Source organism: Lottia gigantea (genome assembly GCF_000327385.1).
Source record: "Lottia gigantea unplaced genomic scaffold LOTGIsca_14, whole genome shotgun sequence".
Classification (NCBI taxonomy): domain Eukaryota; kingdom Metazoa; phylum Mollusca; class Gastropoda; family Lottiidae; genus Lottia; species Lottia gigantea.
In genome coordinates this window covers 449,241-474,833 of record NW_008707617.1, presented here as the reverse complement: position 1 = coordinate 474,833, position 25,593 = coordinate 449,241, and the positions used below count along the sequence as shown (strand labels likewise).

At 31.2% G+C, this 25,593-nt stretch overlaps 4 protein-coding genes across 4 annotated transcripts; 1 reads left to right on the top strand and 3 right to left on the bottom strand.

The window, feature by feature from the left end:
* Positions 1-154: 154 nt before the first annotated feature.
* LOTGIDRAFT_230606 (hypothetical protein) lies at positions 155-1,945 on the top strand. The gene is made up of 4 exons (XM_009049609.1): positions 155-299; positions 435-475; positions 817-946; positions 1,246-1,945. Exons 1-4 carry the CDS (start codon positions 216-218, stop codon positions 1,345-1,347), a joined length of 357 nt encoding a protein of 118 aa, XP_009047857.1. The 5' UTR covers positions 155-215; the 3' UTR covers positions 1,348-1,945.
* A 2,293-nt stretch (positions 1,946-4,238) lies between these two features.
* LOTGIDRAFT_111836 (hypothetical protein) lies at positions 4,239-7,889 on the bottom strand (the record flags this gene model as incomplete). Its single annotated transcript, XM_009049608.1, has 10 exons — positions 4,239-4,408; positions 4,696-4,790; positions 5,153-5,217; positions 5,409-5,504; positions 6,108-6,195; positions 6,433-6,506; positions 6,768-6,850; positions 7,010-7,068; positions 7,283-7,334; positions 7,796-7,889. 10 exons carry the CDS (start codon positions 7,887-7,889, stop codon positions 4,239-4,241), a joined length of 876 nt encoding a protein of 291 aa, XP_009047856.1.
* A 759-nt stretch (positions 7,890-8,648) lies between these two features.
* Positions 8,649-10,996, bottom strand: LOTGIDRAFT_212757 (hypothetical protein). The gene is made up of 5 exons (XM_009049607.1): positions 10,784-10,996; positions 10,261-10,374; positions 9,908-10,013; positions 9,253-9,437; positions 8,649-8,893 (listed from the first exon to the last, which is right to left on the bottom strand). Exons 1-5 carry the CDS (start codon positions 10,871-10,873, stop codon positions 8,759-8,761), a joined length of 630 nt encoding a protein of 209 aa, XP_009047855.1. The 5' UTR covers positions 10,874-10,996; the 3' UTR covers positions 8,649-8,758.
* A 1,321-nt stretch (positions 10,997-12,317) lies between these two features.
* LOTGIDRAFT_111681 (hypothetical protein) lies at positions 12,318-23,592 on the bottom strand (the record flags this gene model as incomplete). The annotated part of the gene is made up of 16 exons (XM_009049606.1): positions 12,318-12,435; positions 12,780-12,868; positions 13,255-13,411; positions 16,343-16,570; positions 16,678-16,776; positions 17,251-17,355; positions 17,692-17,807; positions 17,973-18,158; positions 18,894-19,077; positions 19,593-19,744; positions 20,987-21,097; positions 21,656-21,772; positions 22,083-22,203; positions 22,746-22,804; positions 23,163-23,236; positions 23,514-23,592. Coding segments are annotated over 16 exons (1,995 nt in total), but the record flags the coding sequence as incomplete, so codon positions are not given.
* Positions 23,593-25,593: the final 2,001 nt, after the last annotated feature.

Sequence of the window (25,593 nt, the reverse complement as noted above, 5' to 3'; positions counted from 1 at the left end):
TTGATTTCGTGTAAGTCAACTTTTGCAAAATTGATGCAAAAAAATGAGAAAAATTCGAAATTTAAGACGCACTAAATTGAAAATTATTAGTACGCGTTGTGTTATGCGGCTTAAAGTAACTAACGGGATTGCTGATAAATTGTTCACCTGAAACCGTTAATTAATTATTTATCACAGGGTTTAATTGCTTTTCAGGTGTTTATACGTAATAAATAATGAGTAACGAAATCTCTAGACGATTTGAAGGCCCGCCTCAACCGAGAAGCGCGGCATTTTTAATGCAATGTGAACGTATCAGAGTAAGTTAAAGAAGGTTTTTTGACTCTGAGAGTTTCTGTAGCAAGCAATCTCTGTCAGTGCCCCAGTGGCAATGGCCGAACCACAGATCTGTCTTACTTGTTTTAAGCATTGCTTTAAATTTTTTTAAATTTCAGAAAGACGAAGAAACTGCTGATCAAGCTTTCCAAATACGATTGTAAGTAGAAGACCTATTTAGAAGCTTTTAGGTTACCCTACATCTCTAGTAGCCTGGATTTGTCTCCTCAAATCAAAATAGATATGTACCACATTTAACATAGCTCCTCTCCTACTTCTTGGGTCTATGGATGCCTAACTTTTTTTGATGGATTCATTTACTTTGCTCGTGGCGAGTGGAACAAATTAAAAGTTAAAATTTACCCTCTATTCCCAAATCTCTAGTCTTTAACCTATGATGGAATATTTATCTGTGACATTATAAAGTTATAATTTTGGCTCCTGTTTATAAGCATTTATAGGGTTTCAATATGATAAATATATATTCTTTTAAATTTCCAGAGATAAGCAGGTTAATGAAAGAGCTTTATGGAATGAACAATTAGAAGAAAAATGTCAATATAAAAGATTAAGACAAAATATGAAATTTATAGAGGGGGAATTAACAATGGCTAAGAAAGCATCAATAGAGGTAAGTCATTAACTTTGTTGGTCTTATCTGATCTATGCCTCAGAATACTGAAGGAGAAATCTTTTGAAAAAATAAAGGAAATTATGCAGGATTAAAAGTCTGCACTGTGTTCCATACGCATAAGGGCAGAAATGAAATATAACTTAATAATCATTCTTTGTTGCAATTTTCATTGATGACATCTTATTACCCTATATGAAATTCTACATGGTTTATTGAGCTTTATCTAATGGTAAACGAAAATTTAAACAACTTTTCCCATTTTTTTTGTAATGACAATATTATTTTATCTTTTTAAGATTAGAAGAGTAGCTCTAAAACAACAAATAGATCAAGATAAAGATTTATATGATAAGGAACTTTTGTCTCAAGGAAAAACTTTCTATAAGCAAAGAATCTAAGAGTGTCAGAAACTGTTTGGAAGAAAAGAATGTAAAAGACAGTTAATTGGAAATACTATGGTAAAGATTTGGAAACACTATGGAAAGATTTGGAAATATCACAGAAAAACTAGGAAACAATCCAGCAATGTTCAATAATTAATAAATTTAATGTGTTTAAGAATTGAACTTTAAGCAATTCTTTGCTTGGTAGATTTAGAATGGCAATGGGGAACTTAATATTTTTCAATTGCTTATTCAATTACATGTATAAACAAAGTAAATAATCTCATAAATGTTGGCACAGAAAATAGTAGAACGCAAGACATTTGTATCCATATGGATTTCTAATGATTTGTACTTATTCAAACACAAAAGCTTTTGTCAGCTGCTTATTTCATGTAAGTCTTTCATAAGACTTAATAATATATGCAAGTTTAATTATAACCATTCAGCATTATTCCTTCAGATTTTAATTATTTTGATATTATTTTATGTGATAATGTTATATATGTGATACTATTATAAAATTGATGTTGAATTTCATCTACTTTGTCCTTATTTTCATTAATATCTCTGCTGAAGATTTATCAAGAAATAAAATGGATTTTTTTGAATTATGACAGAGCATCATGATAATTTACAATCTATATTTTCAACTATCCTTAGACAGAGCTTTCAAATTACCCCTCTAACAATTTCTATTATTCAATTTGTTTGTTTGAAAATAGTCCAATACGTAGTGTCAAGACCATTTATATATTATTTACATCATTCCAATTTTTATTAGCGACATATATTGCCTACTGTTAGTTTTAGTGGAACCGAAGACATCTGATTGAAAATTGAAAAAGTGCAAATCAATATTATTCAGAGTCTCTGTTACATATATATAAAATTTTTAAAAACCCTTATTAATCCCTTTCATAATGGCAACCTTTGGAACATCTTAGGTGCATAATATTTCTTATAATGAATTTTGATTATTCCAAATAAGTAGAAAAAATAAGCAATATTTTGTATATGTGGTAAACTTAAATTCATATACATCAAGTTTTAATAAATTAACAATGAATATAAACCAAAGCCTTAGATAATTCAAACCTGAACAATCAATTTACCAGATATTACTTATAATAGTGTATACACTTTGAAACCAAAAATATAGTTAGCCTATATAGTGCCAATGATATTATATTGAAGTTTTGAGAATTTTCATCAAAACACATACTTCAAAATGTTCTCAATCAATGATAGTTATATATAACTTTAAAATGGTTAAGGCACATTGTTTAGGCAAAGTGATAACGAGTTACAAAATATACTTATGATGATAAAGTAATCTAAAAGCACTTAATAAATGTTTTTATCTATAAAAGAACAGTAAATTGCAATTCAGTGAAACAACAGTGTTATGGATACATTGGCCGATAACATAAAATCGGCTGCAATGATATTGGCAATTAACAGCAAGAATATGTTAGTATACTTCCACAAAAACCAGTCTAATTAAACTTAATCCAAACTGACAAATGTTCAGGCCGTCTTTAGATCTTTACTGAAATGTGTAAATTAAAAATAAAAGCTAATAAAAAACAGAACGAAAGTTTGGTCTACTTTTATTTAGACTGCCACAAAATATAACTTAAAGACTATACTATCTAATTTGTTATGAAATAATGAAGTGCTATAAGAAGGAATAAAACAGTTTCTGCCCTATAAAGTGCAACAATGATGCGTTGAATATGAAATAAAATATTAAGCCAATGTATGACCTGGATTTCATTACGAGACAAAAACAAAGACTAGAAACAAAAAAATTAATATGTAAATCAAAGCACATAAAAAATATAAGTCGCAAACATTAAATACCAATAAGAAACCATTTTAATTAATAAATATAGTTGAACATGAGATTCTATAAAACAAGATTTTATAATTTACATACCAAAACAAATCTAAACTTTACACAGATATGTGACTTCCAAGGTCTTTTAGCAGAGAAAGCATATAATTTGATCACACAATCCCTTCAAGTAACCATTAATGCCATATAGGACAATATGGAATGCTTAAAAAACAAATCTAAAACTATTCAAGTCTTAAAAAAAGGACCAAAATATGTCAAACATAACAAAACACCAATTAGTATAAAAAAATAAATAATTATTATGAATATATAAAGTTATATTATGATCCCATATTACCAAATATCTATAAATAAATAAATTGCCATGTGTCTTATTCTATAGTTGACTGGTTTGTTTCATTTTTTTATATAATATTCAGTCTGGAATGTTTCTTTATAATCAACAAATTATTTGATGAATGAAATTTCTTTTAAAAATCGTCATTTCTAAGGTAAAAAACACAACAATATAGAATAAGTAACGGCTTTTTTTCAACAGTCGAAGTATTCGTGTTTGGTTCAAACCATAAAAAAGATCAGTCCACTTTATTTTTAGGTAAAATAAATAGTAATAGAAACTATACAAGCTATACTTATATTGTGTAAATTCCCTAAAATTTACGTGGACTGGGTGTGATAAATACCTTTGCTCAACTTAATTACCATATTAATCCAGTATTTTAATATTTTGATTAGTATTCTGTTGTTTTTTTAAATTTAATTATTTCAATGCACACAAAGTAATATTTAACAAAAACACAAGACAATAATGGAATACATAATATCACATAGAATTCAAATATCATTAAAAAATAAGAACCCAAAAATTTAATATCTGGCCCACATTTTGCAATTGTCATATAAGATTGCCATTTCATTACAATATTGGTCTAGATATTTTGTTTCTTTTTGTTATGTGAGTTACAAAACTCATTCTACAATTGTGAATGAGTGAGGTATCACAGATTAAAGGAATGAAACAAAACATCTTGAGAATTGCATATTAGTAAGCAGGTGAAACAGTAAATGTTTGACTACATTCAAATTGTTTCCCAGCTTCAAGAGTGACCGGTTTATTAACCTTACCCCCTTCTACACAAATCATATTCTTATATTCTTCATCACCAAAATCAGACATTGCTTTAGCTTTCTCTGTCCATGGATTCCATAGAACTAAAAAAAGATCAACATATACTGAAGTCATTTTGAGTTAAGAATATTACCTGACAGATGGGTATAAAATAACTTTTCCATGAATGACAATTGACACTTGAATTTAAGGTAATGCTTCATCTATATGAAAACTTGTCAAATTAATATATGCAACCCCTCTTGCAATTAATATGCAGTTAAAGTATTTCTATGTTTTCCTCTCACTAAGGTCCACTATCAGTTTTCTTTCTAAATATAAGTAGCCCTCAGATGTGATGTAGGCCTAGAAATAAAAATTATTTCCTTACCTATATCTGGTAAATTAAATGTTTTGATATTTAAATTATGTTGACCACATCCAATATGACTGACATCAACATGAGTAGGACAAGCAATGTACACCCTGAAAACAGAACAAATCCAGGTTACATATTTATAATCTAGTTCACCATCTTTACAATTTAATTGATCTAAATTCACATATCATTTTTGGTGCAGTTGGACAGCTCATTGAGTATACTATCGGGTTGTCATCTGATAAGCTTTTGGGTCTGAACCCTTTTAAAGAACAAAAGTTGATGCCAGTGCTTTTAAGATCAAATTCAAACCATGTCATTGGAATTCAGACATAGATGAGTCTCCAACATTCAGCCCTTGGATCAATACGCCATAATATCAACAATTGTTAATGAGAAAAACCAGACTACTGCATCAAAGGACTAGATGTCGATAGAAAAATGTAGTTCTATATGAAATAGTGTTTACCTGTCATAATTTTCATCCATAAAAATATTTTCTCTCTTTTCAACATCAGTTCTGTTGTTATTCACCTATCAGAAAATAAAATTATTGCTCATGGATATTTATAGTTGGATACATAGATTTTATATCAAAATAATGCTTTTCTTTATCACAAATTTCATATGTATTCATATCACCAAAATTGTGATATTCTGTTAATGCATGTTGAAATTTTATACTTGCACAAAAAATGTCTAATATATAGAAGATTTCAATATACCTTGTCAACATATTTAACACCATTTAAGCCATGTACAGAGGTATTTAAAATATCAGGTGTACGAATGTAGGAATGGAGTAATGTAGAAAACCCAAACTCCTTTTGATCTAAAAATATAATCAAATTTATTATCATACTATTATATTATCCTTGGAAAAAATTATAAGGCAGCTCACAACTTCAATTCTGTTCTTTTAAAAAAAATACGAAAGCAAATGACACTGTTTGTTTTGCATTATATTTAGACTTAAACAAGAAATTCTTGGTTTAGTTTTAACCATTGAGTGGATTTGAGCTTGATAATGACAATAATTAATAGTCCTCTAATGGTGATCATTGATTCTAATCTTGGTCAGCATGTGAATGGTTGATGAACTTGAATAAGTTATCTTTCTTTAGACTTAAATCCAACCTAAGTTGTTATCTTTAAAAAAAAAAAAATTGTTTCTCTTTCATTTTCAGTTGAAAGCAGACATTGTATATAAAACATATATAATATTTATTAGGTTGTTGCTATTAAGAAACAACAGTTTTATGGATATAAACTTATATTTAACATTTAAACACAATCTTTCATTACACATACAGATAATGTTCCTTGTTGTGTTTAAAAAAGTTTATATCCATAAAACTGTTGTTCTTAATGTGTACTTGTGATACTTCTAAATGTTTTACAAGGATTAGGTTGTTGCTCTATACAAAAGAAATACACATACCTTCATTATGGATGGTTAGATTCATGATAAAAGCATTTTCTTGCAATCGTAAAGAATAAACAACTTTAAATCTAAAATAGGACAATGATATCAAATATGAATGCCATAGGGCAATCCATGTTAAAATGAAGCAAAGCAAAATCAAGCAAATGAAGCAAATACATAATTGAACTGAAGGCACTTCCAACTTTAGGTCATTGTTTCAAAATTGATTCATTTACCTCCATTCATTAATGAGGAAGGTTTAAACTCAAAATTAATTCTGTCATTCATATTAACAAGCGATTATTAGAGTTTAGAATTCTTACTTGTAATTCCACATTTGTCTTGTTTCTTCATCATCTTGTAGAGATAACATAGCTATTACTGTACCCTTACTGTCCTTTAATACATTAAACAAACAAATCATATATTTGCCATTTTTCAGATATTCACTTAAACCTTAATTTCATTTCTTGCATCCTTTCAATGAGTCAACATATAAATACAAGTATTTGAAATTTAAATCTCCATTTCCAAACCAAGTGATATGATGATTGATTCTATATCTGAAACATCGGTTAACAACACATTTGAGCTTTTATCAATTAAGAAATTCAGTTGAACAGGCATATAAGGAAGTCAGAAGTTATCCATTTCGAACCTTTGTAGGTGGTATCTCTGAGTTCCATCTCTTGATTCTACAAAATCCATGTTGAGGTCCTGAAGCCCAAGGTCCAAACTGAGCTGAAATATAAAAAAATATTGATTATTACAGACAGCAACAGCAGCCCTATTGTATGAAAAAAGTTGTTTTAATCAATTAAAATCATATATCTCTTTTCTTTTTCATAACTATTTCAATTTAAGATATCTTTCTTAAATTTTAACAAAGTAGGTACTTACGAAATACAATAGGTATTCCACCTCTTATAGCTTTTTTGCCATCAAAAACAGACTTTTCACTAAAATGAAAATAACCAAACATGATTATCAATTACTAACTACAAATGTTCCTTGAATCAAGCTCATCTGAGGGAATAACATAATACGTTTGTCAACTAAGTTGCAAAATGTTCATAACCTGTTTACTTTTGTATATCAAATGAATCTGGTACATATCAAATAAAGGTAAGCCTATGTCAAATGCAGAAGAACACTGATTATAAAGAACATTACCTAACAAATAACATTTCTTTACCGTTTACTTTCCATGATAACACTGTAGCACCTTTAATATAAAATAGGGAAAATTTACTAAAGCAGAAAAATTTGGCTGAATCAAAGTGTTACCTCTAACTTATACTGTACATAAATCAAAAAGTGCATATTCCTGGCATAGCAGACAAAAGAAGATTAGGCATAATGTTTGAACAAATCTATGTGTATTTTAATGAACCAGTGCATTACTAATAGGATAGGTAAAGATAAAAGTCACAAAGTGTTTCGTCAAAACATTGAAGTAGACATTTTGTAGAAATTAATCTACAACTCAACTGCTAACTGCCTATATAGGGCCTAATCATTTACTGACATCCAGAAAGGATTCATGGAAAATTATTAAATGAACAGATGTAAATCATTGATGTAATAAGGTTTGCAACATATTCCTGGTAAATTAATAATGGCCTAGTTTTCCCAGAGTTACCCTAAATAACCATCAATAAAAGTAAAACTTGACGTGTATCTTACCATGAAGATGTATTAGAGCAGATGTTCCATTGCCAGCATCGAGAAATACAACATCACTGGCTGGAAAATGTTGTGGAACCTGATTGTGCGACATTTTTCAAAATATTTCTTGAAAATGATAATTCGTGATTTGATTAACAAGTGGTCTATTTCAGTCTGGATAATCTTTCTATATCTACGACAGACATCAGGAAAAAAAGGCCGTTCATCTCACCAACAAAAATCAAGTTCATCATACATGAACACCGGAATTTACCCAAAAGCAATCAAATTAAACCCTTAAAGCCCCCATTAATCTGACTTTATAAAGAGAAAAAGCTGTCACAACCATTCAGCCAAATGTTGCTCAGATTATGATATTGATCAAGATGTTTGATTTACACAAGGGAGATAATTCAAGGTATTTGTGGGCTGGAAGAAAGTACAATCGGTAGGGTTGAATGAATGGACTATAATAAATGATGCATATTATTATATAGCTCTTTATTACGAAGTGGAAGTATAGAACTGTATACAGTTCTAAGGTGGAAGTCACTTTTGCTTTGGGCTTGACTTACAGTTACTGACAATAATTTTTGCTCCAGTTTATAAAACGAAGACGGATAATGTCAGAGGACCATTAGGGCAATTTTCTCCTGGTTGACTCACACTTATTTGAAACAGCTAGACGCTCCAACATGAAACTTGATGAGGGATTTAAAAACTCATCTGAAAATTCCCATAGACGAGGCTTTTGAAAACTATTACTGCCAACCATCAGACAAGCAAATGGCCTCCAAGCATGTGTTGCACTTTTGAGCACACCTGTTCACTACTTAAACAGTCACAAAACAAAAAGAATACTCTGTTATGTATTTTTAAATGATTTTTCTCTAAATTGATTATAGGGATACATGTATTTTGAACACATATTTACATTTAAATACAAATCAATAAAAAATAAGACAATTTTTTTTTATTTGTTTATTCTTCTGAATCTTTTTTCTCTACAGAAAATGCTTCATCTACTTTAATACTACCAGAATCTGCTATTTCTACATCTTTTTCTGGTTTATCTCTACTACTTGTTTTTGTGTTTTCTATTTTTCTTACTACTTTCTGCAATAGAAGAGATAAATCATAACTATTGACATATCAATTCAACTACTTCCCCAAAAAAGTATGGGGTTTCTTCTATGGAGAATAAAAAAATCATATTAAGAAAACCTTAAAATGGTGAGAAAACACATTAATGTGTGAATGTCAAACACTAAGATATGAAACAAGAATAGACTCTTTATGCCATTTCATTCAGGCAAACTTAACATGCAGCTGTAGTATTTAATAATCCAATAAGGCACTAAAATAGTTTTCATTTTATCCTATCAAACACAGCTTATTTATCTAATGCAAGGACTGACAATTTATTTAATCCCATAAATGGCTTTTTATGACAGTTTATAAGAGAATTTACTTACCATTCCTTCTAATACTTTACCAAAGACAACATGTTTACCATCTAACCATGAGGTCTTTTTCGTTGTTAAGAAAAACTGAGATCCATTTGTATCTTTGCCAGCATTAGCCATAGATAACCATCCAGATCCATAATGTTTCAGTTTAAAGTTCTCATCAGCAAACTTTTCACCATAAATGCTTTTACCTTTTAAGAGAATATTATTTAAAAGTGTTATGCAAATTATGGTCACTATCAAGAACATTTTTCATCAACATCTAGAAACCATATTGGTTATCCTTATTGATATTGACAAGAAGAGGTCATCGTATGCTGCCAACTCATGTCTCAGATGTCAAATTGGCACCAAGACAGTCAGAACTGAATAGGAGGTAAACGGAATAAACATGAATCAGAAGCCAACATTGAGACTATTCTACAAAGATTTACAACTCAAATCCAACATTAAAGCATCCGAAGCATTGTAATTTCACAATGTTTAAGGAGTAATGCACTAGTATTTAATAGGTATAGATCCTTGCAAATACTGGAAATTATTGCTTCTCTTCTTAATTTGGAGTACTGCATTGGAATTTTAAGTATGAACAGACATTAAGTTAAAACAATGACACATGGCATAATTATCTAATAGGCATACAATTGCAATTGAAAATTACCTCCAGTTCCATCTCCTCTAGTAAAATCTCCCCCTTGAATCATAAAATCTTTAATAACTCTGTGGAATTTACTTCCTTTGTAAGTTAGAGTCTCACCATCTTTTTCCTGAAACATTCAAAAACAAATTATGTAAACAAAGTCAAAACTACATTTCTATTAAGCAACGAAATATCTTAAAATTACATCAGAGATTTTTAAACTGACATAAGGAGATCAATCATGACCGGAAAAAGATGTCCGATATGACAGAGTTCACTGTAGTTAGGTGCTGTGGGCTTGAATTGGACATCCCAACATTATGAAGACATGTCATTGTATACTGTAAACTCATGATGAAACAAAGCATACTTACAAAGCCTTCAGCTAATTTCTTGAAATTATCAACTGTTTTAGGTACTGTTTTTCCAAATAAGCCTATAACTATACGTCCTACATCTTCTCCACCAATTTTAATGTCAAAATAAACCTGTAACATGTAAATACAAGAATTGATACTCTGTGACTTGTAAATTCTTCAAATTGAATTGTCTGCAGGACGTTCAGGCCGAACTGTTTTGAATTATTTGTAAAAGCCTTTCATAATTCATTTCTAATTTGACTGAGTGAAAGTCTAAGTAAGACTAAGTAAAGTTTCATTCAAACATGGGCAAATACTACACTACACTAGCTAGTGGTAATGATAGCCTAATGGTTTCAAAAAAGTTCTGTGTGTTTAGCATGCAGTCTGCAATTAAAATTCCTTTTGAAATATGTAACTTCAAAGTGATTGCATAACAGTATAAAATGGGAATAAAATTTAAAAGATCCACACATGCAAAAAGAATTAATGAAAGGTAATAATAAAAGTTTTAGAAATAGACTAGTTTCGGACTAACCTTGTCTGTAACTTTTGGTCCTTTTGGTTTATCTGCTCCAAACACAAAGGCGGGCAAGATGAAACATAGAATGGCAGCAAGACCGAGCATGATTATGATCTTAGTTCTTGGCGTCAGCTTTGATTTAAATGCCCTATTTAACCGAAAAAGAGTGGCAATTTTGATGCCGTGGGCTTGAGCTATCTGTTGTTGTCGACACGGGACAAAAAAGAGGAAGGATATAATGCAGATCGCACCGACTGAGGTGGGAAATGCTGATTGGTTAATCAGTAGACTCGAACAATTAGACGCCAATCGGGTGTGGTTACACGTCGATCATAATTTGCATGATCCGCTCTAGAAGGTTTTGATCAATAGATTATTCATTGACCTTATTCAGTCAAGACATACAGTTCTAAGATGTGGCATATATTATCAAAATGTAAAAGACAAACGTTTTCCTATAGTCCGAGAAACTATTACTCTTTACCTTGATTCATCAAGGGTATAGGAGTAAGTTTCAAGATCTTATATTCTTGTCAGTGACAATAATCCACCCACTGGTCTATTTATATAGATCAGTGGATCCACCTATTTGTGCTAATTAGCCTAATATTTTATTTGTCCTTAAAAACACTATGATACTTGAAGTATCTACGCAAGATAAGTGAGTATGAAAGATGTGTATCAGGCTAGCATGAAGCCGACCGGAAGCATGAATTACTCCTTCAAACTCCTTTTTCTTGCCAAGGACCTCAATTTTTAACCAAACAAAGATAAACTTTGTTAAAAGCATAGTATTTATCTCAGATTATTTCATTGTGGGTGGCCACTTTTGAATAATTCTCTCCCCTAGCTTTCCTTTTATGTCAAAGTATTATAATTTAGATTAAAAACAAAATTGACTGAAAACTGAACTTTGTTTTAATAAGATGAATGAATGAAAAATGAAAGAATGAAATTTGTTAGGACATACTTAAATATAAAACTCGAAATCCTTGAATATCATGTAATAGCTATATGTTCATAAATGTATAACACAACATAATGGAAAATTTCTATTTGACTAGTTATGCTGAAATCCTGTGGTGTGCAGCTGCTGTACATGTGAAATTCTGATGATTTTGTTCAATATTTCATTTGAACTAGATGTAAATGGAGACTGATAATCTGGATCAGGGCACCATTCATTAAAAAATCTTTCCATTAGAATTTGTCGTAATTGTGGAATTTGACATTGAGAAACATGAAAAAATTGACCATTCATTATTTGTGGAATGATGCCTGGTTGAGGACAGATCTAAAGGTTTAATTACAATTGGCTATGTGTCAATCAAATGTGCTTTATTAGGACCTTTAGAATTGGTTTATATCAAGGGCCTTAATTCATCAAGTATCCTTGCACTCTCTTCATGTGATTTATGAAAAACTTGTTTTTTTAATCAATTACAGTTTTCTTCCAAAAATATATTAAGTTTATGGACCAAATTTCTTGACATGATTTCTTTTCTTTGTTTTTGTATTTGCCATGATTCCAAATTATTATTTTTTCTTGTTAAAGTAAGCGTCCACGACATTGTGAAGACCCACAATAGCAATATAAGACTTTATCTGGTACACTACCAACTTCATAATTATAATCCCAAGTCAACTCAGTTCCGGCTCTGATATACCTAGAAAAAAACGAATATTGAAATGGTAATATACAAAAGAATAACAGGATATGTCCATAATTGATAAAATAATTATCTAAATTAGAAGAGAATTACCAGCAGAATTCCAATGTGTGACTGATCAAGAAAGGTCAAAAAGTCTTTATTTGTTTATCCAGACTGTACATACATGGACATTTATTGTTGGTAAAACTCTTAGTTATGTGCCATAAGAACATAATGATATGATGAAGAATACATGATAATTCATTATAAACACCAATTAATCAAATAGTTTGCTTAATTTGACACTAAAAAATAAGGAAACCCATCTTTAAAGAGAAAGAATATTAACTAGTACTTACATTCCTGCAAAAAATGTTACCCACGGATATCTTAAATCATGAGTGTCTACGAATATATTCTGTACAAATACATTGGGTTCACAACTATGCTGTAAAATGAAATATCAGTAAGTTAGATTTTGGTTTAAATTGTTGGATGAAAAATGGATGTAAATTTCATCCTGTCTATGATTTTGGACATTCCCTTAAAGGGATTAGGAAGAGGTTTTCTTAATTATTTTTGAGTATCAGGGAGGCTGATAGCATCAATTTACAGTCAGACATGTGGTTATTGTAATTCTGCTAAACCAACTATTGCAAAAGTTTGTTTTGATGGTGATATAAAATGCATAGTTTCAGTGGAATTGCAAGAACCATACACGTCTGACTGAAAATTGGAATGATGCAAATCAGCGTCCCCAATACACATAAAAAGTTTAGAAAACCTTTTTACAATTCGTTCATCTTTGAATTAGTCAAGAATCATATAACTTACATTTAAATAGCGTCCTATATTGCCCATAGATTTAGCATCCATGATATAGCACATCTGATTGTCTTCAAAAAAACTTCTGGTGCCAGGATGATTTGGCCTTTTATCTGCAAGAAAATTTACCACATATATTGCAACAGGGTTTGCAAAATAAAATTCACTTATTCAGTAATATCTTGCATCATATTGAGCTTAAAATTGGAATGATGCAAATATTATAAATATGAAATAAGAGGTTTGGCCAAGGACCAGCTGGTAGAAAGGATCCTTAATTGTGAACCTTAGTTGTTATCCTTTCTTTCTTTTTATAATGGCAGATGCAAGGCAGTTGAAATATTATCAAGATAAAAGCTTCAGTCATTAATGCAAACAGATTGTAGAACATAGGAAGGTTAAATTTTCTTCAGTTATTTCAACTCTCTTCCAAAACATGGCAAAAGGAAATGTATTAAAATCAGCATTTATTTTACAGAAACCACATTACAATAAAGAAATTTTCCAGAAGCTATAAACCTTAACCTACCTGAATCTTTATGAAGTTTAGGATTAGGTAAATTACCAAATCTAGAAATACCAGTACTTTTTCTTGCTGTAATAGAAGTTAAAGTTCTCAATATGATTTCATGTCTCCAAAGTTACAGGAATAACCCCAATAATACTTGTCCATCAGAAACTGGTGTGTTTGTAAGCAAGTTTAAAATAACAAAATTATTTTTATTTACCTGTTCTTTTTTTTCCTGTATCAGAATCTGAATCTACAAAGAAAAATGTTCAGATATGAAATGGGCTGAGTTAAGAGGTAGAAATCTCTTATTTCAGTTTTAGATTGTCCTGGCAAAATTTCTCTCATTGAACCCTGCATGGCGTTGCCCATGTTTGTTAGCCCACATGCTGCAGAAAAGTAAGACTCCATTCATTTCATTTTTACAAAAAATCTTATGATCAATTTTGTCATGTATTTCTCAATGTGAAATTCAACACTAAAGTGTACGTTATTACCAATTTTTGACGATCATGGACCTCTATGTAATTTATTTTGAATTTCAATCAAGGTATGATCGAGGTATGACTTATAGCTAAATATATTTCTCTAGTATAACATGAACAAGAAACTGAGCAATGTGTCTGTGAAATTAAATTGTCCTTACCAGAATCATTTTTTTTCTTATTTTCTGACATTTGTCTTGATACTGTAAATATAACAACATTGTTCATATTACTAGCAATACAAAAAACATTCATAGAGTTAATGGTTGTCCTTCATTGTTCTCATATGATAAGAGCATTAAATGTGTACAGAGACATCTGATCTACTTTGCCAACAATAGGTTTTGACTATTAAATTGCCTGGTGTATAGTATAGCCCTATACTGATCAAAGATAACTTATTCATTTAGCCTGATGAGTTCACCATGAAAATAACTTGTCTGGCAAAATATAACCTTTTACCTTCAACAACTATGGTGGTGATGCTTCATGACTTTAACTAATCCTGTTTTCAACAATGGAAAAACAAAAGCTCACTGACTTGATTACTGTATTACAGAAACAACTTACAAGATTTATCTGTATCAACATTAAAATCTGGTAATTCATCACTACTCTCATCTCTACTAATATCAGATTTATTTTTATCCTCTATCTTCTCTATCCAGTCAGCTGTTTTCTTCTCTGATGTCCTGTAGATTTTACAATAATTATTTCACTTTAATGTGATAGTCACACAAAAACCATACAAAATAGGGGTCTATGTAAACAGAAATGTTTTACAAAACTGAACCCTTTAAACATAAGAATTGCTGCTTTATCAGCCATGTATTTAAGAGATACAATACCCAAGCGGTTGGTGAAGCAGCTAAGATCAATTACTTAGCTTTCATAATATATTATTACATGTATATCATTATGGTGATATATGGTCATGCTATGGTGTTATTTATGGTAGGGTTGTGACAATATTATTTTTTTCTTGACTTTGAATGCATGTTATTTTTAGAGGTAAATTATATTGTTTATGGTAAATTCGATTGGGGCAGAGATGAAAAGTCTTTTTTTTGATTAGGGCAGAGCCCTTTTTCAAAATGGCAGCCAATATGGCGACCAAAAATTTATAGGGCAATAAACAATCAAGTTGAAGAAGATGATCCTTACCAGGCTTTATTAGACTGATCTCTCTTCAATACAATCTTTCCCACTTTACCATCATCACCATCAGATTGAGTACTGTTTTTTCTTCTATTTCTGGTAAATATTAAAACAAGTATAATTGTCTAATACTATGTAATGTTTATAACACAATAAATGTCAAATATTAGTATCAATTTAAAAGCAGTTGTAGCACTCCTAATATTTACTTTTCCACTACAGCAAAATTTATTTGCAATCAAATATACATGTCGCAGAAAATTTCCAGGACTGGTGTCACAGAAGACTTATTTGGAATCCAAACTACTGAGAGTTCTTGCTAGCACAGAGCCAGACAATCAACGAGTCTACAAAGAAATACAGCTATGTTTCCTTTAATCAGTGCAGAACAACTCTCAAATGCATCACCATGACAATGTGTTTGCTCAAAATGCCCAGAGCATGAAATATTTACCTTGTTGCATGAACTTTATCTCCCATTTCAGGTCCTCTACCAAAGTGAGCAGAAAATTCACTGAAATGATATGAATATATATGACAGTTGTACAGTAAGACAAGGTAATGGATTCAAATGGGTACATTTTCTCCAGTCTTTTTCACATTTGACATCCAGAAAGGAAAAAAAAAACAATACACAATAATAAAGATATTGTGTCAATCTGGTTTCTGCTCCAAATGCTAAATCATCTCATCCCAACGTAATGGGTTTTAAACGTTATCACCAATCAATTTGTATCACTGCATTACTGACCAGGTTTTATAAATCTCTATGTACTTTCTCGACCAATGACATGATCTAATTTTAGGATAGCATGAGCAAGTGCTTAACATGTAAAGCCATAATTGCTTCCTAAATCATACATAACAGGGTCCTCACCACCCAAGTCTTTCGTGAAATTAAAAACCTAAAACATTTCAGCAACATAACGTAATTAGGTAATCATACCTATCAGAGCCTGAATTATGTTGAGTTCCCTCAAATTCTTCTTCTTCTTCTTCTTCCTCATCTTCTTCATCAGCTATATCTTCTTCAATATGGCTGTCTGGTTCCTCTACATCACTCTCATAACCTTCTTTCTGTCTCTCGACTACTTCTATAAAATCTAATTCAGCTAGATATTCATCACCATATTGTTTACCATCCTGAAAAATACCAAAATATTCAATGATGTAACTGTTTTTATTTGATTTCTTTGTGAACTGATGATGAACTTTGACACTGACATACTGAGATTATCATTATAGACGAAATCCCCTATAGGAGAAGATGTGAAAAGATACTTTACCTCGTTAGCACCAGTATCTGTTAGTAGTTGACCAGCATAAATACAAATAAATCCTCCTTTAGGTATATCATCTAAACATCGTAATCCCCAACCTCTACAATAACATTTATACTTTGTAGCATGAATATACCATATTAAAACAAACTAAGGCCACACAAAATAAATAGCCTGTTTTACAGGCCCTTTTTTTCAAAAATTGAGGCGATAGGGCGCATTTATCATTTATAAGTGCTTTTTTAGATTTTCAACTGGAATAAATCGGAGCGAGCGCAAGCACTTAATATTTATTATCACAAATGTACATTTAATATTGAGGCAACAATCAGGCATTTTTGGGCCTGTAAAACAGACTATTTATTTTGTATAGCCTAACTTACATTTATAATCAACAGACAGTCAACAAATTGCAATGTAATCGCATAGCATAAACTCTGAGTAACAACATGTTTTTATGATTATGTATTAATATTTCTAATTATATATATATATAATAATGTTTAATGTGACAAGGATAGAAGAGATGACATTCAAAATAGTGTTTCATTATTTAACAATACAGATTGTATACCTTTTTTCTGTTTTGAAGACTTGTAAACGAAGATTTAGACCATTCTGTACAACTTTATTGTGACAACGCTTATCACATTTACAGTTAACATTACATTCTACAATCCTGTAATATAAATAAATATATTAGAGTTTTACTTCCGACTTATTTAATCAAGTCCATTTCTAATGCACGTAAGAACACACATTCCACAGCCAGAAATATTTTTGCTGACAATAAGTTTTTCTAGCTTAATCATTTCTAGTTCAGTTTGTTGGCTTAGACAGAAGTTACCCTATTTAACAGAATACAATGTATGTATTGATGAATTGGACACATTTTTGTTGGTGAGGAAGTCGAATTTGATTGGATGATTTTTTGACCAATGAAAATTATTACATACAGACTGTGCTTAACAATAATGTGTCCATGCTTAGTGACATGTAATAAGACAGTACTTACCCTGTAAATATTGGTTCATTTAATCTTCGGTGTTTATATCCTATAGTAGGATCTTTTTCACCCAATGCTGTGGTATGTTCTACTGAAAGCTGCCGACATGCACATTTACTAGAGTCCTGTAACAGAAAAAAACAAGAAGTTATGAACAATGTCATCTGTACCCTAAGAATTGTGCACTAATTTGGGGATGTTAAAACCTCCATTTGTACCATTCCAATTTCCCCTTTAACCATTTAGGTTGAAAGTATATTTGATAGTGATGTCACAGATTTAGTACTTACTCTACAGCCATCAGTACAATCACAGCCTGGTAAGAAATCAGGATCTAAATTTAGTTTGACACCTTTCGCTGGCATTCTTACAGTAGAATACTCTACATAATCAGGATACTGTCTATCTATACCATTAACACAAGATATCGGTACATTCTCTTTACCATAGGATAAATCTTTAATATCACAAAATGTCTGAAATAAATATAATCAAGACACTGTCTATCTATACCATTAACACAAGATATCGGCACATTTTCTTTACCATAGGATAAATCTTTAATATCACAAAATGTCTGAAATAAAGATAATCAAGACACTGTCTATCTATACCATTAACACAAGATATCGGTACATTCTCTTTACCATAGGATAAATCTTTAATATCACAAAATGTCTGAAATAAAGATAATCAGGATATTGTCTATCAATACCATTAACACAAGATATCGGCACATTCTCTTTACCATAGGATAAATCTTTAATATCACAAAATGTCTGAAATAAAGATAATCAAGACACTGTCTATCTATACCATTAACACAAGATATCGGCACATTTTCTTTACCATAGGATAAATCTTTAGTATCACAAAATGTCTGAAATAAAGATAATCAAGACACTGTCTATCTATACCATTAACACAAGATATCGGCACATTCTCTTTACCATAGGATAAATCTTTAATATCACAAAATGTCTGAAATAAAGATAATCAAGACACTGTCTATCTATACCATTAACACAAGATATCGGTACATTCTCTTTACCATAGGATAAATCATTAATAATCAAGATACTGTCTATCAATCAGTGATTGGTTGAAACATTTTTAACAGTGAACATATCAAACTTGATAATGTTGTCAGATTCTAAGGTAGAAGTTATCAACATACATAAGAAAAAGCACTATCAGAAATATAAGTTTACCTTAATGGGGACAAATTCTGTGTGTGTATGTAGGTATGGATCAAGACAAAATAAATCAATAGTAAGATTAGAGTTAGTTAATCTAAGATATCTATCTACTTCCTCTATGGTACGTAATCTTCTAGCACATGGTGTACGATAAATAACATGACGTTTACCACTCTGTTTAATCTTACATACATGTCTGAAATAACAATTATCAACATAACCTTTAACCCTTGCAGTTAAACTTTCAGCAAAACTACAAAACTAAACATGCAATATGTAAAGGAAAAGTGCCCCATGCATGATTTCTTAGATCCCTGTGTTTTCACACCCTGGGGGTGTGGACTGGGGTGTTGGACAACTGTTGTAGGAGTTTTTTTTTGGATATTATATGGTTCCAAAGAAAACAACAACATCCTTCCCACTGAGCATCTTATCGCTGCCGTATGATTATATATCCATTATTATGTGTGATTATTATGATTAGATTAAATAAAAATTCTTAAATTTACAATGTATTGAATGTCCATTGTTTAGGGGCTGTTCAAATGGGTTCAAATCAATGGGTTCAAATGATTACTTTAAAGATGTGAAGGCTGAAAAAGGTTAGGAACTACTGTCTTCTTATATTATTCAAAATGGCACGAAACCAAGTTTGTCTACTGTAATGGTTTTAATCACTCATTGCCAATGTTTAGAACAGAATAATCTTACCTCTCCCATGAACATAATAAAGGTATTAGTAAAGGGTTTCTACCCCGATGTTTAGTAGGATCTTCCTCTACATCTTTTAAACATTTACTAGAACATCTGTGAGGTACTAAAATAAAGACAATATTAATCAGGAACTGGGTAAAATATATAGTCTATGGAATCTTTATTGATTATTCATTCAATCATTTCATTTCAACCATAATAAAACCCAAGATAAGCCACAATTACAATAGTAAACTCACTCAATCTTTTTCTAGTTTTATCTTTAAGATCTAATATAGTATTTAATCTTTCACCTCTAGCTTCTTCATCTACAATATAAAATAATAAGTAGTTTTCAAAACAAAAAATAGCCACTTTTCCTTCTTCAAAAAAGCCCCTTAGTGGCGAAAAAAGAAATAGATGGACCAATCTAAAACCGGATAGCTATTTGGTTTGTTTTCGATGATATCTTTCTGTTTCTGTTAACAAATTACTTACCAATATCCATGGACTCCACGGAAGCTAATCTTTCTTGTAATACACTGGCCATATCTTGACTTTGTACTTTATTACTAATACTGCTAGTTTGATACAGATCTACAAAATATTTCAAATTTAATATAAATTTGTTTTAATAAAAAAATTTGTACTATATGCAATGGCCATGGCATCAGAATTTTATTTGGATCCCACCCAGGCTACCTTATTGCATTGTAGACAATCCAACTCACTACCAACTGAGCTTTTCAACAGTGTCCCAACCCAGCGTCAGTAGGAAAGTCAATGCAATAAGTTCATTTTATCATTTCAAAATTATAGTCTTAACTGGCAGTATATGCGCAGGGGTTATCCATTCAAACGTTAAAAAGTAAAGAGTTAGAATTTACTGACCTTTTGTATTAGTAGAAGTTCTGGAAGGTGTAGGAGCTGGAGGTATATAGGTAGCTTGTGGAGGAGCTTTACGTTGTAATTTTAACCATGGTGCTTGCCAGGTAGCTACTTCTTGTTTGAGTTGTTTAACACCACTAGTACTCTTTCTAGCCACTGATCTTTTATCCTGTCCTATAATAGAAACGTAATCATACAAAGACTGTGCTTGGAAGTCCAGATGTTTAAGAAATTTTCTTACTTTGAGAAGGATTTGATCCATCAGCACCTAATCACCTAGCATAAAAAAACCAATTCTCTTCCGACAGAGCTATTCTGCTGCCACTCAAGACAGTGTTCCAACCCATCATTAAAAGAAAGTTTTGACATTGATACAAATGAAATGAATGGAGTTTTACATCCTACTTTTCTGCACTATGTAGGCTTATGAAGACAGGACACAAATCAAAAGTTAAGACCTTCAAGGAGAGTTATATAGCCAGGTATGGGCAAGGATAGGTGAAAGAGCAGTATAATATGGAAACTAAAATGTTACCTTTTTCCTCTTCACCTCTAGTATATACTATTCTAGGTTTTTTACTGTTTGGATCATTTCTTCTACCTTTACTACTACCTTTATGTGCTTCTAAATTTGCCTGAAATTTTGTGATTTAAAAAATAACGAAATGTTCCAGTAAATGTTGAGAAATGAAAAGAAATAACATTAGTTGGGCAGAGTGATAAATTACAATTGATTATAAAAGAATATTAGCTAAAACGACAAATATATCATAAAATCTCAGATGTTTAAATCAAAAATTAAATCAACCTGGCTAATTCATGACAATCTATAAATTTTGGTATTGGTACCGTCAAACCAAATCCGTCACAACGCAGTACAACATGACAAAATAGAAAGAATCTTACGCTGGAGAAAGTTGTGTCATGTAGTACAGTACCAGTATGTATTCTGAAGAAGGCATTAAGCCAAAACGTCAAATAACAGGACAATAATATAGTTTTTATTGTTTCTATTTTTTATCCTGTCGTACAGTGTTGTGCCAGATTTGGACATGCCTTAAGACCCATGTTCATTTAACACAAAAAAAAAAAAATTAAATAAAATACTACCGGCTCCAACGAAAACTAAATAAAAATTCAAAAATGATGTTTTATTAAAATAACAAACTTATATAATACTAATAAAAGTATACCAAAGAATATTTACTATGAGAAAGGTCTGAAATATACATTTTCAAATAAAAAGATAGAATTGGTTTTTTGTTGTGTGCCAGCTTTTTGAATTTGGAATTATGACTAGGTACCGTCTTCTGTCGTTTGCGAATTTTGTTCACCATTCCCTTTAAATCCAAATCTTAATTATGACAATGATATTACTTTTACAAAGTAAACTCTAAATTGTTTCTGCTATCTAGTTCTGGTAAATCTATACCTTTGAAATTCTGAATATTTTTTGGCAAATACTAAGTCCCATCTCTATTTCCTTGACCTCATCTATAAATAATGAAATTCGTTCTCACATGGTGCAGATGAAGTGAATGCAGGCTTGGTTGGTTAGTTGGTAGATGAGAAGTTCAAGCTTACTGATGTCTGATGAAGTTAAAGCATACATGTACTTACAAGGGCTTTAAATAGAGGTTCTAATCTGGTGGAACCTCGATAGATCCATTCAGTACGTTTATCAGCTTGAAAATACATTTTAACTAAACTAGCATCAACTTCCATTACTTTAGCTGTCCACCTGCAAATAAATTATGATGCTAGAGACTTTGTGAACAATGGTGGAATCAAAGGGGTGGAATCAAAGGGGGGGAGGGGCAGCCCCAAAAGCAAATTTTTCAGGCAAAAATCTCATAACAAGGTTTGAAACTCTTATTTCACCCCCTTTCGGACGCAAACCTGGCTCTGTCACTGTTTGTGAAACCATATGCATGATAATCCTAAAAGCTATCCCTCATAATGTACCATATTGAGAACATTACATGTATACTGGCTATAAAAACCATTGTCGATTCTTTGCTATATCTCTTATTATCCCATGTTTGACAGTGATGTTTTTACCTGTATCAAATTATGCTTTGATTATGGTGCCATGTTTTAAAGACCAAAGCATAAGATATTTGACAATCAATCTTGCTCAGTTCAATTTTTTTTGAATATCTTGTATGTTAAGTTCAGAACAGGTTCTGTCTGTTCCAATCTAGGCATCATTTAAACAATGCGGAACTAATCAAAGTACTAAAATTTGCTAGCAGATTTATGAAAACATTAGAATTTAATTACCATCTTCCATTCCATTCTGTCTGTACACCTTGACCTTTCTGTAAACGTACCATTGGGCGCTACAAATAGAAAAAAATGAAATCATATCTTATTATATCTATCCTGCTCACAAGTTCCTTTTTCTTATTAGAAAAGAAATATTTCAAGAATTCTTAATTTTGTTAGGAAAACATTGGTAACCTATCAATTTAATAGAGGATGTCACAGCATGTGTAAAATCAGAAAATGCACATGTGCATATGATATAAATAATATGCATGATATCAATGCCAAGAAGTTTGGTTAAGGACCAGTTAGTAGAAAGTATTCTCTTGAACCTAAGTTGTTATCATTGTAAAATATAACTGGATTTTTTTTTGATGTATCTCAAAATCTAATGGAAATCAAGAAGTTCATGTGCCAGTAAAATTCTCTTACCTCTGGATATTGTGATAAGTAATCTCTAATGAAATCTTGTGATTCAGGATAAACATCTTCCCAGACATTATCACCTAACAATATATTGTAGATATAACACACTTTAGTTCAATAAGATAAATTACAAAAATATATTGGAAACACTTTATGGCTTTTATGGTCAGGTTTGTCACACATCCTAGGCCTCTAGTAGGGTGTAGACACATTTATATTCGATAGAAAAAAGTCTCTAAAATAAATTTCATGAGCAAAGATTTCGAAAAGCAGATTTTTTTTTTTCTTTAGGCTCTTTTACCAACAAGGATTAAGTCTCCTTCCAAAATTTGGGTTATAAATCTCTCATGTACTTACTTTGAGATACAACTTTGTGGATTTCACTTGCTTTGGTGTATTGTGCATACCCATCATCAAAGAATATCAAAAATCTGTAAGATAACAAATAATAGAAATAAGAATGCCAATAAAATATATTTGATTACTAACAGAAAAGATTGTGAGAAATTTAACATTCTTCAGTTGCCATTTTAAAAGTAACTGACATTATGGTCAAATATTTTTTAGCTATCAAAGCCTTTTTTCATCAAACGTGAAGAAATAACCACAAAACGTAGCAATATAGTTTCCTAACTTTTTTTAGAACCTTTCATGAATCTGAAATCAATTACCTTCTTTGGTTTTTCAGACTCGGAGCCTCAGCTACTATACCGGCATAGTAAGAATTACCACCAGGTGCTTCGTCATCACGGTAAAAAGCTGAAATTATAAACAGACTTGGTTTTTGATGCTCTTTATTCCAGCTAAATCTCTCTTAACTGAGGATTTAACAAAAGATCAGCTAATGGGTGAAATGAGGTCACTTTTTTTGACTCCTGGCAGTCTTAGGATATATAATTTGCCTGTTTATGTTTAACATAAGGTTTGCTGGGCCTTAGATGACTTAAGTCAAGATCACCAGACTTTCAAACGCCAATTGTGATTAGAACCCACGATAACCATGAACTAACTGTCCCCAGACTAGCTCAGTACTAGTAGCTAATCACCTCATGATGTCATTTCCTGTTTATGTTGGGCAAATGTACCTACCTATAACTCTACTACCAACTCGTAATACAATATGTATAGGATCTCTATAAGCTATATGTTTACCACTCAACATCTTATGTCCTTTACTTTCAAATCTAATACGATACTGAACCTAAAATACATGTCCATTAAAACATTAATAACAGCTTTTAATGGTCTGAAGGATGTCTCAACTACTACCATGTCTGCAATATCAGTTAACAGGAAGCCAATGTTTACTTGTAATCTACCAACCAATTAACAACTACCACTCTATACTTCTTCATTATCATAACTTACCGCTGATGTATTAGGATTATGTAGTTCAGTAACAATAGCCGGATACCATATATCATTATATTTCTTAGCATATATCAAACTACCTTGCTTTACTTCAGGCCTGGAGAAAAAAAATGACAATTAATTATTACATCAATTCATTCTTCGGTCTAATCAAAATTTGACCAACTTTTCCTTCCATTTTTTAAATAATACAATAACAGTTAAAAGACAGTAGCCGTTATATTTGGAAGATTGTCAATCGGATAAATTCTCTGTCTAATTTGGTATATTGTGTAATGTAAAAATCATTATATTTACCATTTTGATGGCTCATGTTCAGGTCTCTGAAAAATAAGATTGTAGATAGAATCAAAATTAGTCCAGCAATGATATTTTTGCTCGATATCGATACGATATGAACAAAACAAAAACAGTCCATAATATTAATATTCAAATAATTTTCCAAATAGTATAGTTATCAAGTTCCAAGCATTCCAGAGTAAGGTATTTACAGGATAGTGGACACCTAAATGGGCTAATGACAGAAATTGATGAAAAAGTAACTTTGCCAGAGGCCTTACCATCCAAGGGGCATGGATGGCTAGGATACTTAATAAAAATAGGACAAAGATCTCATACCTTATGGGTACCAACTGGTCGAGCTATACTACCAGGTGGAATTTGTTTCTGTAGAGCTTGGGTGAAAGCTTCTCTCATAATGGCCACACTGGGTTCTCTAGACAATTAAAACATTAATACATTCATGCATTACTCTGCTCACCTTATTCAAATTCAGGCCTGTATATTTGCAAGGAATTGGTCTACACTCATTAATTAATAACAAAAAAGACCCCTGTTTGGCTGGATTCAGTAAAATAGAGCAGAAAATTACAAAATCTTATAAAATTTTTACATGTATAGAATAAGTCTTGACACTTCATATAAAAACTTACGATTTTCTGTGTTTTGGAGAATGATTATTAGGATGAAGAGGGGTTTGACTGACTGGAGAAGATTCTGTTTTAGATGCTGCTTTCCTTCGAGCAATAACCATAGGATCAAATGATGAAGCTACAATCTTGACGTC